This window comes from Ranitomeya variabilis, chromosome 6, assembly GCF_051348905.1.
Source record: "Ranitomeya variabilis isolate aRanVar5 chromosome 6, aRanVar5.hap1, whole genome shotgun sequence".
Classification (NCBI taxonomy): domain Eukaryota; kingdom Metazoa; phylum Chordata; class Amphibia; order Anura; family Dendrobatidae; genus Ranitomeya; species Ranitomeya variabilis.
The window spans coordinates 40070338-40091121 of NC_135237.1; the positions used below are offsets into that span (position 1 = coordinate 40070338).

The 20784-nt window shown below is 41.8% G+C and overlaps 1 protein-coding gene across 2 annotated transcripts in view; it reads right to left on the reverse strand.

Moving 5' to 3' along the window:
• Positions 1-20784, reverse strand: part of RSU1 (Ras suppressor protein 1) — a 119997-nt gene that overhangs the window by 71778 nt on the left and 27435 nt on the right. For both annotated transcript variants that reach the window (XM_077268298.1, XM_077268297.1), the window contains exons 4-7: positions 18976-19096; positions 14717-14835; positions 12245-12327; positions 10185-10299 (exon numbers count right to left, since the gene is read on the reverse strand). In XM_077268298.1, coding sequence (XP_077124413.1) covers positions 10185-10299; positions 12245-12327; positions 14717-14835; positions 18976-19096 — 438 coding nt within the window. The remainder of the gene's footprint in view (positions 1-10184; positions 10300-12244; positions 12328-14716; positions 14836-18975; positions 19097-20784) is intronic.

Genomic DNA, 20784 nt, shown 5'->3' on the forward strand with positions numbered 1-20784 from the left:
GGATATTTATTGCTGTCCCATCTGGACTATCTCTGGGGTTCTTTCACTGGACTTTTTATTTAAACAGAGTTCCTACAACTGAGGCTGCGCCACTGACTCCGTTCCAAAATGATGTCCATAACGATGCAAATTTTCAACTCAACCAATTGGATCTTCTCCTTGGGTGTTCCCTTTCTTTCCTCTGATGCTAGTCAATCAAAACAGCTGTGAGAACAGAGAAGTTCTGTGATACACACTCAGGTAGTTGAAGGGAAAGTTTGTACCTTAACTTTGGAACGGAGAGACACACAAGAAAAAGAAAAAATATACAAGAATCAGTGGAGCATCAAAAAAAAAAATCGAGAAAGTGCCCAGTTTAAATAAAAAACAAAAATCTACTGCAAGGTCATTATAAAAGGGAGGAGGACCAGCACCTGGAACACCCATCTAGAAGTCTTCACAATATGGCAGACTTGCCATAACAAACAGTCTAATGCTGGATAATCCATCCGATACCGATGGGTTAGTCTGACGGTTTAATGTGTATGGGGTCATTGGTTGACTGATGGTTGGCGGAGTTGTCAGTTGTGCATGTCCAATTTCAGACTGCCGATTGCACGGTTGTCCGAGAGGTAAATTGCCAGCCAATGTGTCAGTCGGCAGCATTCTTATAGAAAACACAAGAACACTGAGCGGGAACACCTGAGGATGGGAGACTTGGCTGAGATGGCGGTCGGTCAAATGATCGACCAAATCATCGTTCATGCGACAGCCCTGATGCGCAATTCTAAATCTTCTAACGGAGCCTCAGACAGATGTGAACAGTGTTTACACCATCAGGGTGTGCAGTGGAGGTGTAAAGGATCCACTAACCAGGGGAGCAACTATAGAGAGTGCAGCTGCACCCGGCCCTGGAGTTTGGAGGGGCCGAAAGTGTCCCTCTGAACCACAGTGAAGAACTATACTATTAAAGACCCCGGGGAGTTGGTGGCCCTGGAGAGTTTGCATTGGGCTCAGGATCTTCAAGCTACAATGCTAATCTATGGAGGTCCATTGTGCTGGATTACCAGATGGGTAAAGAAAATAGAAAGTTAGATTGTTAAAGGGGATCTCCACCTTTAACAGAGTCCCCTGATAAATACCTGATCATAAAGGCTCCTAGTGTGGGAACTCTTGGTGATCGGCTGTGATCTGTGCAGGAACCCAGCAGTAAATGTTCAGCTTGCCTGTAGCACCACAACAGGGAGAATGAAGAATTACACCCTTTTTAACTAAATCATTGGTCTACACATGTAATGGATGGACAGGTTGGTCCTCCAAAGCTCTTTTAGTCACACTCTTCTTGATAGTAGATGAGGGTCCTACATGATGGACCATCCACCGCTAAACCTATTAGGACTCTCTAACAATGTTGTTGGTTAAAAAAAATACATCAAATACTATAACTTATATTTAAGAAATGTCATATTCTATTCCTCTTTTGTGTTGGACACTAATGTCAGATTACCAGATGTTCTAAATTATTGGAAAACAGATTGAAGAAAATTCATTGTGAATTTAAAAAAAAACAACAAACAAAAAACACCTGTCTACAATACAGTGAAGAAATAAAGCATGTGTATGGCTCCATATTGCCCCTGTGCTATACAACATACCGCTCTATTACTTCGTCGTACAGGATATTAAATTTTGCATTCACATGGCGAGAAGAAATCACTTAATGGCGACACGGAACTCGGCTTTCACGTTCCTCCAATTATGCTCATGTCTGAGATTCATTGAAACTTAGAAACGTCTCTTCTCCGCAGGTCATTTTTGTTTTTTCTTCTATGTAAAATTCCCTCAATCCAACCTCATTAAATAGACTTAGACAAACGCTCGGTGTGGGCTCCTGTCATTTCATTCTTTTTTTTCTTTTGCTTTGCAGTAAAATGAACTTGTGCAAATTGGGATCATTCAACAACTCCGGAGGAGTGGGAGAGCGGCAGTACGGCTCCTCTGCATAAATATGTACAGTGGGTACGGAAAGTATTCAGACCCTTTTAAATTTCTCACTCTGTTTCATTGCAGCCATTTGGTAAATTCAAAAAAGTTCATTTTTTCTCATTAATGTACACTCTGCATCCCATCTTGACTGAAAAAAACCCCCAGAAATGTAGAAATGCTTGCAAATTTAATAAAAAAGAAAAACTGAAATATCACATGGTCATAAGTATTCACACTTTTTGCTCAGACATTCATATTTAAGTCCCATGCTGTCCATTTCCTTGTGATCCTCCTTGAGATGGTTCTACTCCTTCATTGGAGTCCAGCTGTGTGTAATTAAACTGATAGGACTTGATTTGGAAAGGCGCACACCTGTCTATATAAGACCTCACAGCTCACAGTGCATGTCAGACCAAATGAGAATCATGAGGTCAAAGGAACTGGCCAAGGAGCTCAGAGACAGAATTGTGGCAAGGCACAGATCTGGCCAAGGTTACAACAGAATTTCTGCAGTACTCAAGGTTCCTAACAGCACAGTGGCCTCCATAATCCTTAAATGGAAGTTTGGGACCACCAGAAGTCTTCCTAGACCTGGCTGTCCAGCCAAACTGAGCAATCGTGGGAGAAGAGCCTTGGTGAGAGAGATAAAGAAGAACCCCAAGATCACTGTGGCTGAGCTCCAGAGATGCAGTAAGGAAATGAGAGAAAGTTCCACAAAGTCAAATATCACTGCAGCCCTCCACCAGTCGGGTCTTAATGGCAGAGTGGCCCAACGGAAGCCTCTCCTCAGTGCAAGACATATGAAAGCCCGCATGGAGTTTGCTAAAAAAAACACATGAAGCACTCCCAGACTAAGAGAAATAAGATTCTCTGGTCTGATGAGACGAAGATAGACCTTTTTGGTGATAATTCTAAGTAGTATGTGTGGAGAAAACCAGGCATTGCTCATCACCTGCCCAATACAATCCCAATAGTGAAACATGGTGGCGGCAGCATCATGCTATGGGGGTGTTTTTCAGCTGCAGGGACAGGACAACTGGTTGTCACTGAAGGAAACATGAATGCGGCCAAGTACAGAGATATCCTGGATGAAAACCTCTTCCAGAGTGCTCTGGACCTCCGACATGGCCAAAGGTTCACCTTCCAACAAGACAATGACCCTAAGCACACAGCTAAAATAACAAAGGAGTGGCTTCAGAACAACTCTGTGACCATTCCTGACTGGCCCAGCCAGAGCCCTGATCTAAACCCAACTGAGCATCTCTGGAGAGACCTGAAAATGGCTGTCCACCAACGTTCACCATCCAACCTGACGGAACTGGAGAGGATCTGCAAGGAAGAATGGCAGAGGATCCCCAAATCCAGGTGTGAAAAACTTGTTGCATCATTCCCAAGAAGACTCATGGCTGTACAAGCTCAAAAGGGGCTTCTACTCAATACTGAGCAAATGGGCTGAAGACTTATGACCATGTGAGATTTCAGTTTTTCTTTTATAATAAGTTTGCAAAAATTTCTACATTTTTGTTTTTTTTCAGTCAAGATGGGGTGCAGAGTGTACATTAATGAGAAAAAAATGAACTTTTTTGAATTTACCAAATGGCTGCAATGAAACAAAGAATGAAAAATTTAAAGGGGTCTGAATACTTTTCGTACCCACTGTACATTACACACAGAAACAGGAAACCTGCACATAACTAGTCCGGCCCTCAGCCGAGAAGTGGATACAATTGTATCCAGTCTAAATAATGCTCTGTGAGCAGCAGCTCTGCCTAGTTTGCTACAATGTATCGGTGCGCCAATCAGACTGTCCAGCTCACAGGGCATTGTCCATACTGGATACCATGTTGTTCACGTCTCGGCTGACAACGGGACCAGCTATGGACTGGTTTACTAGCTCTGATTCACAGCAAACAAATATAGTGGGGGAAAAAGTGTTTTTAATTAAAATTTGCAACTTTTTTTGCTTTTCTCTTTTTTTGTGTGTCAAGAGACAATGGAATAAATAGAAATGAAGAAAGAAAATAGTGTGAATTTGCTTTTGCTGGTATATAGACATAAAATGAAATGATGACCCATTCTTAAAGGGAATCTGTAAGTAGGTTTTTGCTATATAATCTGAGGACTGCATGAGGTAGGGGTTTAAAACACAGATTTCAACTATGTGTCACATGTCAGGCTGTATAATGTTGTTTACTTGCAATGGAGGTTTCATCTCCTGGTGAGGATTATTGCCTGGACTACAGCAGTATGTGCATGCTAGTCCAACTGCACCCAGCTCACTGCCTATAGACAATGCACACAGAGAGCCTGGTGTGGGCGGGGTTAGCTTTCTCAGCTCTGCTGCATGCTAAATGCTGTCCATGTCAGAACCGCAGCACCCAGAAAATAAAGTGATACATCATTGGATTCATGGTCTCTTTTCCTACATTATGCTGCTCTAAAATGAGGTAGTAAAAATCTGGTGACAGATCCTCTTTAAATACTGTATTCCTCAATGTAAAATAACAAATAATACTCATTTCCTGCAATGGCGCCATTACAGCAATGCTGGAAGAGGATCTCCTGGCACTCACACAACATTGCTACGCCACATGAGCACTGCAGACAATCAGGGGTAACTTATGGCTTGCATCACTCACACTTCTCTACATCAAAACTCAGATGTTCAATGGAAGTGTGTGAACTACTGTCCATTAGCCGCCACTGATTGTTATGCGACATGAGCGCCAGGAAACCTTCGCTGATAAATCCAGTTAATAAAAAATCAGTCCTTTTTCTGTGATGGACGCACAAGGTCATGATCTGTCATAAGACCAAGCTCTGAAAACTCATCTATATCATTGCAGTGTAGTAGCCAACATAGGTTTGTATAGTGTGGCAATAAGTGTTATTTATCCACATGAAGAGGGTGTAGATACACATATAAAGAAAGAAGAACTTTCATTAAGATGCCAATGCATTCCCAGAAGTTTCAGATTTTGGTTCTTTTCCACATCAAAAAGTTGGAGATCTCAATAGAAAACCCTCCCCAGTAATAAAAACGAGAAACGACAGCATAAAAAGTGGTTCTGAAAACCTCAAAGGCCGACATAGAGGACTTCCAAATTAGAAAAGTCTATGGCTGAACTTTTGGAACTAGCAATACCCTAGATAATGACACTTTACTGTATAAATGACTGAAGCCATCATATAACCTATGCCCATATACTAAGGAGGCATTTATAGGGGTGAAAATCCCCGGCTTGGGTCCACCCTCTATCAACCAGAGCTATGACCTCCGGCAAACAATCGCTCTTCCTTTAGTAGTTTAAAGGGAACCTTTTGCTGTTGTAAAGTTGCCATGAGCAGTAGTCAAGACCAAGCTGCTGTCCGGTTACGCTCTGGCACTTTACATACAAACGGTGTCCCAGTATGCTGTCAGGTGTGGGGTGCAGGCCGCAGGCCTCCGTTGCTTCCAGGCCTCCATCCTCAGGAGTCACTGCACACAATTCATGGACTACTCAGCTCATTGGAACAAGCAAACATTTAATGCTCAGTCATGGTTCATCAGGGTGTAATACGTGGGATCGGGCACAGCACTTCATATTTCTTACTTTCTTAACACAACACATCTTCAGCCCTATCGTTCGTTCCTCGAGCATCCCTTCCCCCACTGGCGGATCTCCTTTCCCGTTTGGCAGTGCACCCAGGATACATTACCTTCCATCTTGGCGGATCCCTGTCCATCTTCCCCTGTACGCCAAAGAAAACGATGTGCCAGAAAGCCCTTATACCAGACCTTGGACTCCGGGCATGACTGGAGAGTCCGCTCGGGATTCTAGTATGGCGTCCCACTGCCTCAAATTGTAGACATATGCTGTCCCTAGCAGCCCACTGGACTTAAACTTGTTACTACACTTCACTATCTCCCTTACTACCAGGAAGTACCTACCTTTCATTAACACTCACTGGACTAGTTTTATCTATTAACTATATCCTATACTTTCCTATCCTATAGGCTAAACCTATTGTCCTTATCTTATACCCTACGCCATTGCTAAACCACTTACTATACAGTCAAGGCCGAAAGGGTTTGCACCCTTGAAATTGTTCCAGAAAATGAAGTATTTCTCCTACAAAATTATCGCAATTACAAATATTTAGTTATACACATGTGTATTTCCTTTGTGTGTACTGGAACAACACAAAAAAAACCCCCAGAAAAACCAGCAAATTGGACATAATTTCACACAAATCCCCCAAAATGGGCCGGTCAAGTTCCACCTATCGGTGGCCACATGGGCCAACTGGAGATATGCCCAGAAGCCTCCATACCTTGTACATTAATACACAAGCCATAAATTACCTATCCCATACCAAAAGCCCAGGCCAAAGTCACTTGTAAGAACAGACATTCAAGTTGAGGTAGAGAAGCGATGTTTTAGGAATTGTGGACGCACAAGCAGCTGACCCCTCAACCATTGCCTAACCAGAGGGGAATCTGTCAGCGTCAGGCAGACCTATGGAGATGGGAAGGGAAACGGCAACATGGCTTAATCTCTGGTGTAATGGGACAAATGGACTGACAATGAAAATGAAATATAGAGAGTGTTTCACAATATATCGTTGATGTATCAGTCCCAGAAATGGCCAAAGACGTCAGTTCAAGGATACACTCACACGTTCAGTATTAAGCCATGATTGGGTGAAAAATACAGAAGTGATGATGAGTTTCTATTACACCTTTCCTCTGATTGTTCAACTCCTGGTTTACAATCTGGCCAAATACTGAAGGTGTGAACGTGGCCTAATAGGAAAACAAATTCCTTGAGGAAAAAAATAAATGGCTGCTTAAAAACTCTATCCAGAATCCCTGGCAAATGGCATCAACTTTACAATTTCATGGGAAAAATAAACTACAAAGCCCCGTAGCACAAAGCAGCTCTAAATGGCATTTCAATACATTTCAGAAGGATAATAGGGGACAAAGCTGTAAACAACGGAGGAGAAGTTATGGGGGAAGGAAGGATAAATTCTCTCTTAGTTATCTTTATGGCAGGCGGCGGTCATCGGTGCTGTATCCATTCTGCCCTATAGCCCTCTCTGGGATTGTCTCCATACTCCGCCGTCGGTACATTTCTTCCCGTAGTGCCGCAGAAGGGAACTTTCTAGGTTTTTACATTTCCAAAAGGTAAGAAAAGCGAGCCAAACCTCATTAAGTAGAAATCTGTGCTCTCATGTGTCATTCACCGCAGGATTATTTCAAGAAATAAACAACTTGCACTAAATAGTCATTTTTAACCCGACTGTCATTTTTTACCCCGCATTCAATTGTCCCTGAAGCGCCGTCGAGAGATGCATCAACGTGCACATCACTTCCTTGGGAAATCCATTGTCCCGGAAAACTGCAGATTCGGAGACGGACAATAAGCAAAATAAAAAATAATGAAATCTGGATGTGACTCTGTGGATCGAGAGAGTGTCATAGCCTATAACACAGGTATTCGCTTCTCCCCGTGAATTTACTGCAGACAGGACGGGTTATTAATGCGCTGGAGCAGCGGCGGTGCCGTCAGATCTTACGTGCTGAGGAGATATAAGCGCCGGCGTCCTGATGTTATGGATCCTATATATAGTCAGTGAAGGAACTGCTGACAAAGCCAAATGAGCCGCATTGATCACACTAATTGTACCTGCCGCTTACTCGGATTTCGTAGGCTTCGTCTGGACTCTTCTTTAGATAGCGTTCTAATTGTTTAACAGTAAGAATGCACAATGAGCCATTTTAGTGATTCTCCCATGATTTATGGTACATTTGTCTGGGGTGTGCTTCTCTGCATGGAATTGGGATATTGCATGAATACAACCAGTAAAGGACGAGATCGTCTGTTCCCCTCCACATCCAACCAGAATTGTCAATTGGATCCCTACTGATGTAAAACTGATGGCATATGTCATCACTTTCCCCAATGTATAAAAAAAAGATTATTAATTGCAAAAGGAAATATTTTTTTGTTAAGTTGTTAGAGGGGTTTTCCAACATTGTGTTTATTTTCAGTGTCTTTTTAACAGTCCACTAGCTGCCACTGATGGTTTACTGTTTAAAAGTGAGGTTTGAGCCCTCCAAAGCTTCGAGATTCCTTCATTATTATTTTTAGTCAGTCAGTGCTATCTCTACCGTTACTAAGTGTAATTCTGCTTACTCCTCCTCCTACTATTCCTACTAGCACAGGAGTGTGCATGCGCGGAATGCGAACTAATGTCTACTGCCTGAAGAAAAGACGTCCTGTAAACGCCCACTGAAGAAGACAAAGCTGAGCTCTCGTAGTCAGTCAGCTCTCTCTCCACCCTCACCGAGCGTAATCCCAACTACTAATATCACTACTACTACCACCCCTAAAGTGTGCATTGGCTCAATGAGAGCTTATTCTGCTGCCTGAAGAAATGATGTCCTGCACACACCCAAAGAGGAAGACGACAAAGCTGAGCACTTGTAGTCAGTCAGAGCTCTCCACCCTCATCGAGTGAAATCCCAACTACTCATACCTCTAGTATTGCCACCCCAGGAGTGTGCATGCGCTGAATGAGAGTCAATCTCCTGCCTGAAGAAACAACGTCCTGTGCACATCCAGAGCAGAAGACAAAGCGAAGTTCTGGTAGTCAGTCAGCACTCACTCCACCTTCACTGAGTGGAATCCCAACTAGTTACACCACTACCACTACTCTCACCCCAAAAATATGCATGCGCTGAATGTGAGCTTAATCTGCTGCCTGAATAAATGACGTCTTGTGCACGCCCAGAGCAGAAGACAAAGCTGAGCTCTATCTCTGGATCCTTACTGGTAGTGGATAGAATATAGACTGCGGTGATCACAAGGGCTATGCTAAGAAAAGGAAATTGATGCCAGATCACTGCTGCAAGGTATTTGCAAACTTACTTCTTTAACCAAGTAAAAGCCTCACAGTGATTTCTGCAAAGTGCCGTACAATGGTGGTCTGAAGCTTCTGTTGTGGCAGGAAAAATGGCAATTGGCTCAGGGGTTTTGGTAAGTGACTTTAGCAGGAGCAGGATGTTGGGTCTACCTATTTTCTCCTATATCTTCTTCTTTGTTATCCCACATGCAGGGGTGGGGGGAGGCACAGAACCCCCTTTTTTCTACTAGAAGGTGATATTGTTTCCACCCTATATATCCATTATAACAATAAAATTATAGAATATCCCCTGTCGCAATCACAATTTAACACCGCTCTCATCACATGCTTCATATTTTTTACATATATACACACACACATATATATTATATAATATACACACACTATTGCCATTAATCATGACAGATAGCTGAACTCATTATCATAGTCTGAGCTAATTAACTTTGATGATCGATACAGCCCCTCAGTTTCCATCAGTATTCTGTACAAATACGATACCCCTCACAATAAAACGCCAATTACCCTTCTGCGTGACATCAATTAAACTGGTATTAAGTCCTGGAAAGGTTATCAATCACGCTGAAACCCTCAATTAATATTTGTAGTCTTTATTGTTCAATATTGTAAATTATATCAGTTCTTAAATACCAATCCGGGGAAATTTTACTAATAGATAAACCCTTTTCAGATTTATTGAAGAATGAATCTTGTGAAAGCCACAAACTCTTTCAAAAAACATTTCACAAACTATTAATTGAGGACCAATCACTTTAACAAAGCAGTAGTCCCACACATGGTTGGTTTCTGCTCCGAAACTGCCCAAATTAGTTCTCCCCTAGAAGGAATCAAACCTCCGACCTATTTTACAGTCTTGAAACCGGACTGGTGATATCAGCCAAACCGGAGGCCCCCATCTGTAGTCAGATGTTTCGCAGATTTTGCACTTCATCAGTACAGAGTAGGGTTCCGTTTGACTCGAGGAGATGCCTAAAACTTAGAAGAAATTGTTTTTTGTTTATTTTGCTTTTACTGAAAGTATTGTTACCTTCAAATAGCTGTGCCAAATACCCCTTACCCAGTCACCGAGTGCAAAACAAAACACGAGGCTGAAGCGTTCAGAAAGCCTATGGGTCTGTGCACCACTCTGTGTGCACTCATTCGTTAGCTGATCACTTCTGTTTGAGTGATCGATGGGATCAGGATCCAGACCCCCAACCAATCAACAGTGTAATTAAGCTGTTACAATATTTCAAAAATATTAGGCTTAGTGACAGTCAGACATTATAGTCATTGGTTTCGCCACCTACCGAGCTCAGGGGGCAGCACAGTCAGCCTGTTTCCTTGTATGTGAAGCTCCTTCAGTTGAGACAGTTCCCCGATCTCTTTCGGTAAGGAAACCAGGTCATTATCCCGCATGCTGATCTTAATAGGAAAAAAGAAAATAATCAGGGTTAAGAAAGTCCTTGTGTTAATTTTATTTTTTACGTATATATCCCTATAATAAACTTGAGCATCCGCCTTTCCTTCCAGAGAATGTACAGCAATCAAATGGAAATTCAGTAAGATGGGCTTCTTTTTTTTGTGGGCTCAATTCCTCTATTCATCGGCATGGCATACTATGTTTTACTCCATATAGTTTCATTGTAAAAGGGGTTGTCTCATGAGGCAACCCCTTTAATCATAACTCCTCCTGGATAAAGAGAGCACTACAAAGCACTTTAAAAAAAAAAAAAAAAAAAAGGATGGTCCCCTTCCTACCGCTACCAAATTTCAGGCTCCCATGTTGGGAGTCTCCAACATTTCAATAGGTTGACATTACTAAGGTATTTTCACTATGTTCCTTAATGCCTTAAAGGGATTGGGACATGACCAAGATTTAATCACCTATCCCCCATTATCTTGATCTCTGATCCGGCGGTCACATTGATGTGTGATACAGGACAGCTCCTGCGGCCGGCCCCGCAGCACTACTGAGATTACAGATGGGTGAATCGCCACCTTATATCATAGTCCGGATTTGGAGCCCTGTATCAAAATGTCAGGTTTTTGATGATTTATTAAAGGGGTTGTCTTCAGGAGCACGGTGCTCCCCAGCCTCATGGCTTCCTGCTTGTCGGTGGGCGGATCAGTTTTAATGATTGACAGTTCAGACCAGCGGCACTGCTGTGCCGCTGGCCAAAAGTGTGCGCTATGTGATGCTGCAACCTGATGCAGCTTTGCCTATGCAACATCGGTAGAGAATAGGGGGGACTGAAGCAATCATGACAGCTTCAGAGCAGTGCTTACAAGCTCCACTGGGAAGAGCTTGCAAGTGCTGTCCTCCTTCCTTTCAAAACCTGCCACTAACCTAGGCAGTGCTCAATAAACTATAGAATTAAAAATCCCTTTGTTCTTGAGAATGGCAATGATTTTTTTTTTTTAATAATAGATAAATCACATAACAATTTTACCAAAAAAAATAACAAAAATTAACTAGTATATGTAACCTTTACATTCAATTTAGTAACCACTAAAAAATCCAGTGTAATTCTTATTCACACGGCAGCATTTCTCACGTACAAGAAAAACAAACTGATTATTTTGATCAGAGTTTGATCAGCATGGTCCATTTTTCGTACGTGGAAAATAAAAAAAAAATTGGGGATGAACCAGCGAAGAATCCTTAAAAGCCTTTGATTTATTTAACAAATGCACATTAAAAAAGAGATAAGTCAGAGCTTCACATCCTAAAGTTAAAATTAGGAGCAGACGCGTTTCGGTTGTCCGACTTAATCATATGCAATGAAAAACGTCAGATGCCCGAAACGCGTCTGATTGTAACTTACTTTAGGAAATGAAGCTTCTCTTTTAGGTGAATTTGTTGAATAAAACGAACACTGGTTCATCCATTTTGCCTGCCGAACCGCAAGCTCCGTGCGTTGGACTTCATTCTCCTTTTACCAATCAAAAAAAAACCCCAAAAGTTTCTCTACCTTCCCCTATGTGATAGTCCGTCCTTGAAAAATCGCACTGCACTCGGATGTCATCCTAGTACGGTTCGCCATTTTTCACGGATGCATTGCCGATTCTGATCTGGTGCTCGGAGCAAAATTGTAAAGGTTTCTGCGATCTTCTCGACACGCGAATGCCCCCACAGTATCACAGGTACGAGAGTCATTTGCGAAAACCACAAAAATCACATCCGACGTGTGCAACGAGCCCCTAAGAAAACGATGCCTTCTCCGCGTACTGACAGTCCGGACAAAAGGAGTCGCTGCGGTAGTTTATTTTGGAAAAATAAACTATGCTACTTCTCAAATTGACTGGAGTTTACTGCGAGCTGTGAAAGCAAAATTGATTTTCCCGGGAATTTAGATAAATTACTTACTATCTGCAACTTTGTGAGCTTCCCAATATCGGACGGCAGGACTTCAAAATCGTTGTCACTTAGATAGAGAGCACGCAGGGTGGCTGCAAATTAAAGAGCAATATATAAGCAGAGTGGCGTGGAGCCGGCGAGCGGCAGCCCTGATCAATACCGCCAGTCAGCTCTGATTAATAACCCCAACTTGGTGAAAAGCCTCTGACATACCCGGGGCTCACAGTAATAACAAGCAGGTCAAACGCAGATTTAGAGACTTATTGTACGCCTCGCGTGTACAGGAAAACATCTATATCTCGCGGACTGACACAATTAACAATTTGCGCTGTAGTAAAATGTGGCAGCTTTGGTCGCGGGCTTTGATCGCTTCGTGCCTTTATGGACAAATGCTGCAGGTTTATTGGCAAATCTGCATTTTATGGCAGACGGGGACCTTTAAAAAGGAGAAGGAAGGTTATAAAATACACAGGAGAGCCATTGTCAGGTGAAGGGGTCAATATCTACTTGGGTTTACTCCATTCAAACTCTCCTGCAAATATTCCACTCATCTTATTAAAGGAGTTTTCCATTTTTAGGAATTCAAAGAAAAATCACAACATAGCTCTTCTTGTCAACAGGATGCGTTTTGTGTTGCAGCAAATTAAATGGGACCGAGTTGCAATACCATATATAACCTATGAGAGGCGCTATACGGAGCAGCTTTTTTTTGTAATCTCATAAACAACGTAATAGACTTTGGAGTTGATTAATCATTTCTGGGTTTTAATAAGTCACTTGTCTTTTTTTTGTCTTTTCGCTTCATGAATTTTGTGCAAAATCAAGAACGCTCTTTATATTGGCCTTTAACTGGATTTTGAAACTTCATAGCGCAAAAAGTCACGTTCCGCTTGAAATGTTGCAACGTTTATGCTTAAAAAAAAAAATTATCTGGAGTACGGAAAAATCAATCAAAGGGGGGCATTAGAGTACATTTGCGAAAAAATTTTTTTACTTTGTAATCTTCTGTTAGATTGGATCCGGCAGCAATCAGGTGGCAAAAAAGTTGTGCAGAGACAACTTTTTGTCTGTTTTTTTAAATAAACTGATTTCAGCTGGATCCATTTTTTTTTTTTTTTTTTTTTAACATTGATTTCTATGGAAAACAGAATTGTTAATTAGCCATCCGGTTTTCTTTCATTTGAAAAGGATCCGTTTTTTGCTTACCGGATCAGTTTCAAATGGAACAAAATGGATAAAAGATCCGTTTTCCGTAGACTTCAATGTAAAAAAAAAAAAAAGGTTCCAGTTGAAATCAGTTTTCTTTAGCTGGACAAAAAAGTTGTATCTGCACAACAGGTTGCTGCTGGTGCTGATTACTGGACATGAGAACATATCCTGGTGGTATGTGCACACGTTGAGTATTTGGCTGCAGAAACTTCTGCACCATTTCTGCATAGAGTCCCAGAAGTGGCTTTTCGCAAAGTCTATGGAGTGTCAGAACGAGACTCCATAGACTTCGCCGGATTCGCTTGGACTACAACGGACCTGCATAGGTTTTTTTTTTTTAAATAAAGTGGTGAATGAGTGGTGTCTTTATTTTATTTCTTTTTGCTTTGTGTTTTCTTTTCAGGCTTTCATTTGCTAGATTAATGTAGGATTTACTGGACTACGTCAGACCTTGCTGAATTAGCTGAAAAACCCCAAACCGGCAAATATTAGAGAAAAAAACAAATCAAAGAAAAAACAGATATAAAATAGACTTTTAAAAAGGAGCAAATAAAATAATAAGGTGCAAATTAAAGACAGTCGGAATACACCAAAAATTAAAAGAAAAAAAAAAACAGCAGCAAGTGCAGTACTGAATCAGGCCCATCTGATATTTTATCTCAGCTTGGAAAAGTCAATGAGATTTCATGCACACGCTTTGTTTTGTTTTTTTTCCTGACTGTTTTGTCATAAGAGCTTGATTTTTGCAAAATGCAGCATGTCACATGTTTCAGCGCTTTTCACCCATTGAAAGCAATGGGTAGTGCAAAAACGCTGCAAAAAATGCAGTTATCAAGTTTTGCTGCGGTTTTGGTGCCAAAACCTGATGAAGTTAACATCATATTTTTTATGCACAGGACACAAATGTACCCTAACAAAACAGCAGTTAAAAAAAAAAAAAACGCACCAAAAATGCTGCAAAGTCTGGCATAAAAATAACTTGGCATGAAAAAAAATCCTGCAAAAAACGTGAACATAGCCTAAAACATTGCCAGGCACCTCTTGGGGCAGATTGTTTCCCATAAAAAAACAAAAAGGACCAGGAGTTGAAATTAAACATGCCCTATAACAGGACCCCCAAAATAGTCATCCAGTGCATCGGAAGTCAGTTTTAAATGGCCGACTTTGCTCTGATGTGTATGGGCACTTTCATTATCAGATCTCGGGCGCAAACTATGGATTCGCAGGGCGATAGGATTACGGCTATTTAAATAATTCACAAAATGTTCTTACTCAGATAAAAGAAGTTCCCGGGTAAGAAATTCTCACTCAGGTTGTTGTAAGTCAAATCAAGGACTTCTAGTGCTGGCAAGGAACCAAATCCTCTAGGCAAGGAGTTTAACCTGTTCATGCTGGAAGAGAAAGAAGACAAGGAATGAAGAAAAGTGTTATTCTGTGTGGACTCTTTTTATAGTATATCTTAGCTAGGAGATTGGTTTTCCTATACTGGGCGCCATGGTGACATCTAGGCCTACAAGATGGCCGTAGCGGCAGGCCATCGCTGCACAATGCAGACACTTGGTTGCTCCACTTTTGCAGTATAAGGGTAAGTTCACACAGGGTGTTTTTGCTGCTTTTTTTTTCTGCACCAAAACCTGATCTTCTTGGCAGGAAAGAAGCTGCGTCAAAAACGCAGGTTTAGGTGCGTTTTTGTTGCTTTTTTTCTTCTTTGTCCAGGCTAATGTCCTTGAATTTTCAACAGCAAAAATGCAGCAAATAATGATACCTGCGTTTTTGCTACGTTTTTTCAACACCCATTCAAGTCAATGGGTGAAAAAAGCTGAAAAAAAACGCAGCAAAAATGCGGAAAGATGTGTCATGCTCTATGTCCAAAAAACGCAGCAAAGCACAAAATCCTGATGACAAAAAAATAATGTGTGTGCATGAGATTTCAGAAATCTCATAGGCTTTGCTGGTATTGTAAAAAGCAGCTGAAAATTAGCATTAAAAAACGCAGCAAAAAAGCCCTGTGTGAACTTACCCTAATTATTACATATATATTTATTTTTTATACTGTGGGGGTGTGGACAATCAAATGACCAAGTGTCTGACCCCTACAATTGCACGGCCTGCCGCTTACTGCCATCTTGTAGGCCTAGGTGTCACCATGGCGCCCAATATAGGAAAACCAATCTTCCAGTTAGGATATGCTATAAAAAGTATGTTATATGTATACACACAGACAGGATAACTTTACAGGCCCGAAGCCTGCGGTCACAGTACTGAAAACATCCTATGATAGTTCCTGTTCTGGTTTCTGTCGGGTGCCATGTTGCCACGGAGACCAAGAATGGATCCAAATGACCGAACTGCCCTACGATTTATACTTCTACATACATAATAGACACTGCTCCAGGCAGAGAGGATGTAGGCATCATTGTACATGGAGATTAGGACAGAGACTAGGTCTCCATGACAACATTACATAAAAAAAACAAAAACAATCCCTCAGTAGTGCAGCCTCAGGTCTTGGGCCTGTAACTTCATCAGATATCGGAACAGAAATAAGATATTAAAGAGAAGGTTTTCACAAAAGACTTTTTTTTAATGTATGCTGATTGGTATAGTTTAAATATTTATAGAGTTGTTATGGAGGATCTACAGCATTGTTTTCTGTCCTTTATACATTACTTTTTTTTTAAAGGGAACCTGTCGTCTAAACCACGGGCAGCATGAATTAGACACTCGCTGTGTTACTGCAGCCGTGTATGTTTACTTTGGTGAGACGTTGATCAGGGACTATGTCTTAAGCCCCCGTCTCACTAAGCGAGATCGCTAGCGAGATCGCTGCTGAGTCACAAGTTTCGTGACGCAACAGCGACCTCAGTAGCGATCTCGCTTTGTGTGACACGTAGCAGTGACCAGGCCCCTGCTGTGAGATCGCTGGTCGTGTCGGAATGGCCTGGACCTTTTTTTGATCGTTGAGGTCCCGCTGGGTAGCACACATCGCTGTGTTTGACACCTTACCAACGACCTCGTTGATGACTCAGACACTGAATCGTCATAATAGCTCCCATGTGAGATCGTTGTACAGGTCGCTACAGGTCGCTGGTGAGATGTCAAACAGTGAGATCGCAGCTGCGATCGTTAGTAAGATCTCACTGTTTGACATCTCACCAGCGACCACATAGCGACGCAGCAACGATCCCTGACAGGTCGTATCGTTGTCGGGATCGCTTTAGCGTCGCTAAGTGAGACGGGGCCTTTAGAGGACCAGTGTAAGGCAGGTCCCTGGGGTCTCCACACCCCACCACCTATACACATACATGAGATGAGACCCATCAGCTAGGGGAAGGTGGCGTTATAGAAGCTGCCGCGACCGGCCTTTTAGAGTGGTTGCTTTTCACAGTAAAACATACAGGGCTCCAATAATGCGCAATTCAGGCAGAATGAATCATATGGCAGGTTCCCTTTAATCCAACATCCAATAATCCAGAAATTCTAATAATCCAGCACTTTTTTTCCCCAACACAGAACTGAAATATTATGTGGATTGTCACATGTTTACGAGCATAAAACAAACAGATTTGGAAAACCAAGTGCAAAAAAAAAGAATTGCCAATAGATGAGATCAACTCAGTAAATTATGGAACTTACTAATATATTTCACATTTTTATATATATATATTGCAATCATCATAATATATAGCACTGTGCACTTTTGGTCTCCCAGTACCCGGTTTGCTGCTGAGATACAGTTGTCGTGTGGCAGTAGATTTGTTACAGTGTGCCAGTTACTTTGGGCCCTGCGAGTCAGGAGATGTAATACGTTGCATGTGCGTACACCGAAGACTGATAAATGTGAGGAAAGGGAGAAAATGTTCAGCTCAACGATGGTGCAAGATAGTTTATTCAGTGGAAGAATACAAAAGAAAAAAAAGCGAGGTACAATAGAAACGTGCAAGGAACAAATAGAATTAAAAACATTGCATCAACGCGTTTCTGGTGCAATAACACCCTTAATCGTGTGATTAGGGATCCAGCAACACACGTCAGCTACCGTGAAATTAAAATCCGCTGCCAATGGAACTAAATATCCCAGCTGGTCCCTCCGCAACATCTCGCGCCTCCCTTGTGGTTCACCGAATGCTTACAATTGCTCTTTCTTCCCTTCTACCCAGCTGTTTCTTCTCTTTTCCATTAGGTCTTTGACATCATGTGATTAAAAACTGACTAGCTGAATCCGTCTAAGCTGTATGTAAAATCAGGAGGTCAATTTTCCCTGTACGAGTCATCAGTCACTGCAAAAGTCACTGGTGGGGGAAGGAGGGAGCAGCTGGGTCAGGAGTTGAAGAGGGGAATGATTTATGCAGAGACAAGAGACTTCCTGTTTCTACATAGCAAAGAAAAGAGAAGAATTAGCTGGGTAGAAAGGCAAAATGAGCAATTGTAAAACAGTGCTGCATAATATGGCGATTGCAATATATTAAGAGGATAAAAACTTTGATGGGAGGAGAAGGGCTTCTTTATGGTCACCCAATTTTAAGCAACAAAACCAATTCCAGATATTGGCAGTTCCTCTTCCGCTTTGTGTCCCAAACTGGAAAAGTTTGATTTTCTTTTAAGTAATTAAGCCGGACACCTTTTCAGTTTATAAATTTGCTGTGACGGAGAAGGGGGTTGGTTTAGCTATTGAAATGAGCAGTCGGTTACTAGACAAAATATAAGAGAATATGCTGGGACCAGGAACCGGAGGTCAGCTGGAGACTGAGGCACATTTACACCTGAAAAATATTAACACAATTCCACAACTTAAAGTTGCTGCATCACGTTCATTCCTATCTCTGGACTCCGGTTCATCAACCAAGTCGGTAATCTCTGGCCACTGGACAGGAGGCTTAGGAATCTCTAACATTTTGGGATTCCCGGCGCAACATCATTATGTCATGACGCAGAGATAACGTTGAGCCAGGTAAATCAAAAGCAGCACTGGGGATTCCGGAAGGCAAGAGATTCACAAGCCTCTCGTCTAGTGGCCAGAGACTACTGAGTTGGCAAATGGACCGGACTCCCACTACTCGATTTGCCCATTTCTACTACCAATAACCATATGGATTTCCCGAAATAACAGGAAGTGTGAGTCCAGAACAGCCCCTGTGGTCAATGTGGAAATTGAAAGGTTTTTTTTTCATTTTTTGTAATATATAAAAGAAATACATTACGAACAATAAAAAAAAAAATTAGAGAGATATTTAATATTTCCGGACGATGCATTCTTTTCACAGCCACACATTTCCTTCACAGTTGCCACGACTGGGGAAATGCAATACAGCACTGTGCCAGTTCAGGGATCCTTTTCATGAGGTTCATATTGCCTTGACACTATGCATGGAAGGGGTTGTCCTCTTCTGTCAATCTGCCAAATGTTAGATCACGATTTTGTCATGGAGACTTCTCTGCATATTCAACAAACAGGATCAAAAAGGCAAATTCTGCAGTCAATAGGAAAAGCAACAATTTAAAATGACCAGAAATGCGGCCAAAAATCATACCCCAGATTAAGATGCTTAAGCTTCTGCAGGCTGCTGATCTGTGTCGGAAGCTCCTCAATCTGATTATTGAAGAAGTTCAGCACCTCCAAATTTTTCAAATCTGCAATATTGGCTGGAACACCTATGGATAAGAAAAAAAACACCAAAAAGTTAGGACTGGGAAATCTTTATACATATAAAAGGGATTTGTCATGGCTGCCTGCTAGATGCCAACCAGTTCGCTTTACATATTCACTTTGTCGAGTCAACGAACTATACATATATCATCTGATAAATCTACTTCTTTCTCCACATATTAGTCTTCAACACCCCTCCGCTTCCTGAACTTATCATTCACTCTGAAAAAAAAAAGCTAAAATACTGTAGGTTTTGCTCAAGACAAGAAGGATGGCCTGCTCAATGAAAGATCAGATTACAGCAGCCTATAGAAAGGAGAGAGGAGAAGAACAAGTGTAGAGAAGCAAAAAATGCTGTAGCTGCATTTTAATTCATTTTTTCTTGCCCTAGAGCTGGATTCACAGTTACACCGCTCAGTACTGCTATATAATGTATTTTATACTGCTGCTCCTAAATATGTGTTATATGGAGACAAGTAAGTAGGTGTATTGTGTATAAGAGACATTACATTAGCTGAGCTCTACCCACTTGCTCTAAAACAAATGAAAAAAATTGAGAAACTGGGGAAACTGTACAACCATTAGGCTTCCTGTGCATAGGCTCGGAAGGTCCCACTGAAATCAATAGATTTGGCAAACTTTTGCCTTATGTGCATGGGGGCCCTATGGGCAATCCACAAGCATTGCAATACAATACATGTGGATTGAGTTGTGCTAAAAGAAAAAAAGAAAAAAAAAAGGTACCATGTTAGCCAGTTGAAAAAAAATGCTCTCAGTGTGAAAAACAAAATAATAATCTTGTAGTTATGATACCTTTATCTCCCAATCCCCTCAGACCATGCACTGTCCTCCCTCCCCTTCTACATCTCGCTCACTCTCTGACTTTGAACCAGTCACAGAAGAAGTAGTAATCAGGCTCCTTGCACCTTTTCGCCCGACCACTTGCAACAGTGACCACATTACGTTACATCTCCTCCAGTCCCTTTCCCGGCTGTCACAACTCACCTAACAAAAATATTCAACCTCTCTCTCTCTCTTCCGGTATCTTTCCCTCCTCATTTAAGCATGCCATCATACATCCATTCCTTATAAAGTCATCCCTTGACCAGAACTGCCCTGCTAACTATAGATCAGTCTCTAATCTCCCCTTCATCTCTAAACTCCTGGAACACCTGGTCCACTCCTGTCTCATCTGCTATCTCTCAGATAACTCTCTTCTGGACGCTCTTCAATCTGGTTTCCGCTCTTTACACTCTACTGAAACTGCCCTCACCAAAGTCTCTAATGATCTACTAATAGCTAAATCTAATGGTCACTACTCCATGCTAAGGCTGTGTGCACACGTAGCAGATTTTTTGCGTTTTTTTCGCGGTTTTTCGCTATAAAAACGTTATAAAACCGCGAAAAAAACGCTAACATTAAGCATCCTATGTAACAGAATGCAATCTGCATTTTTTGTGCACATGCTGCATTTTTTTCCTGAGCGGAATCGCAATCCAGAAAAAAACGCAGCATGTTCATTAAAATTGCGGAATCGCGGCGATTCTGCACACATAGGAGTGCATTGATCTGCTTACTTCCCGCACGGGGCTGTGCACACCATGCGGGAAGTAAGCAGATCAAGTGCAGTTGGTACCCAGGGTGGAGGAGAGGAGACTCTCCTCCACAGACTGGGCACCATATAAGTGGTAAA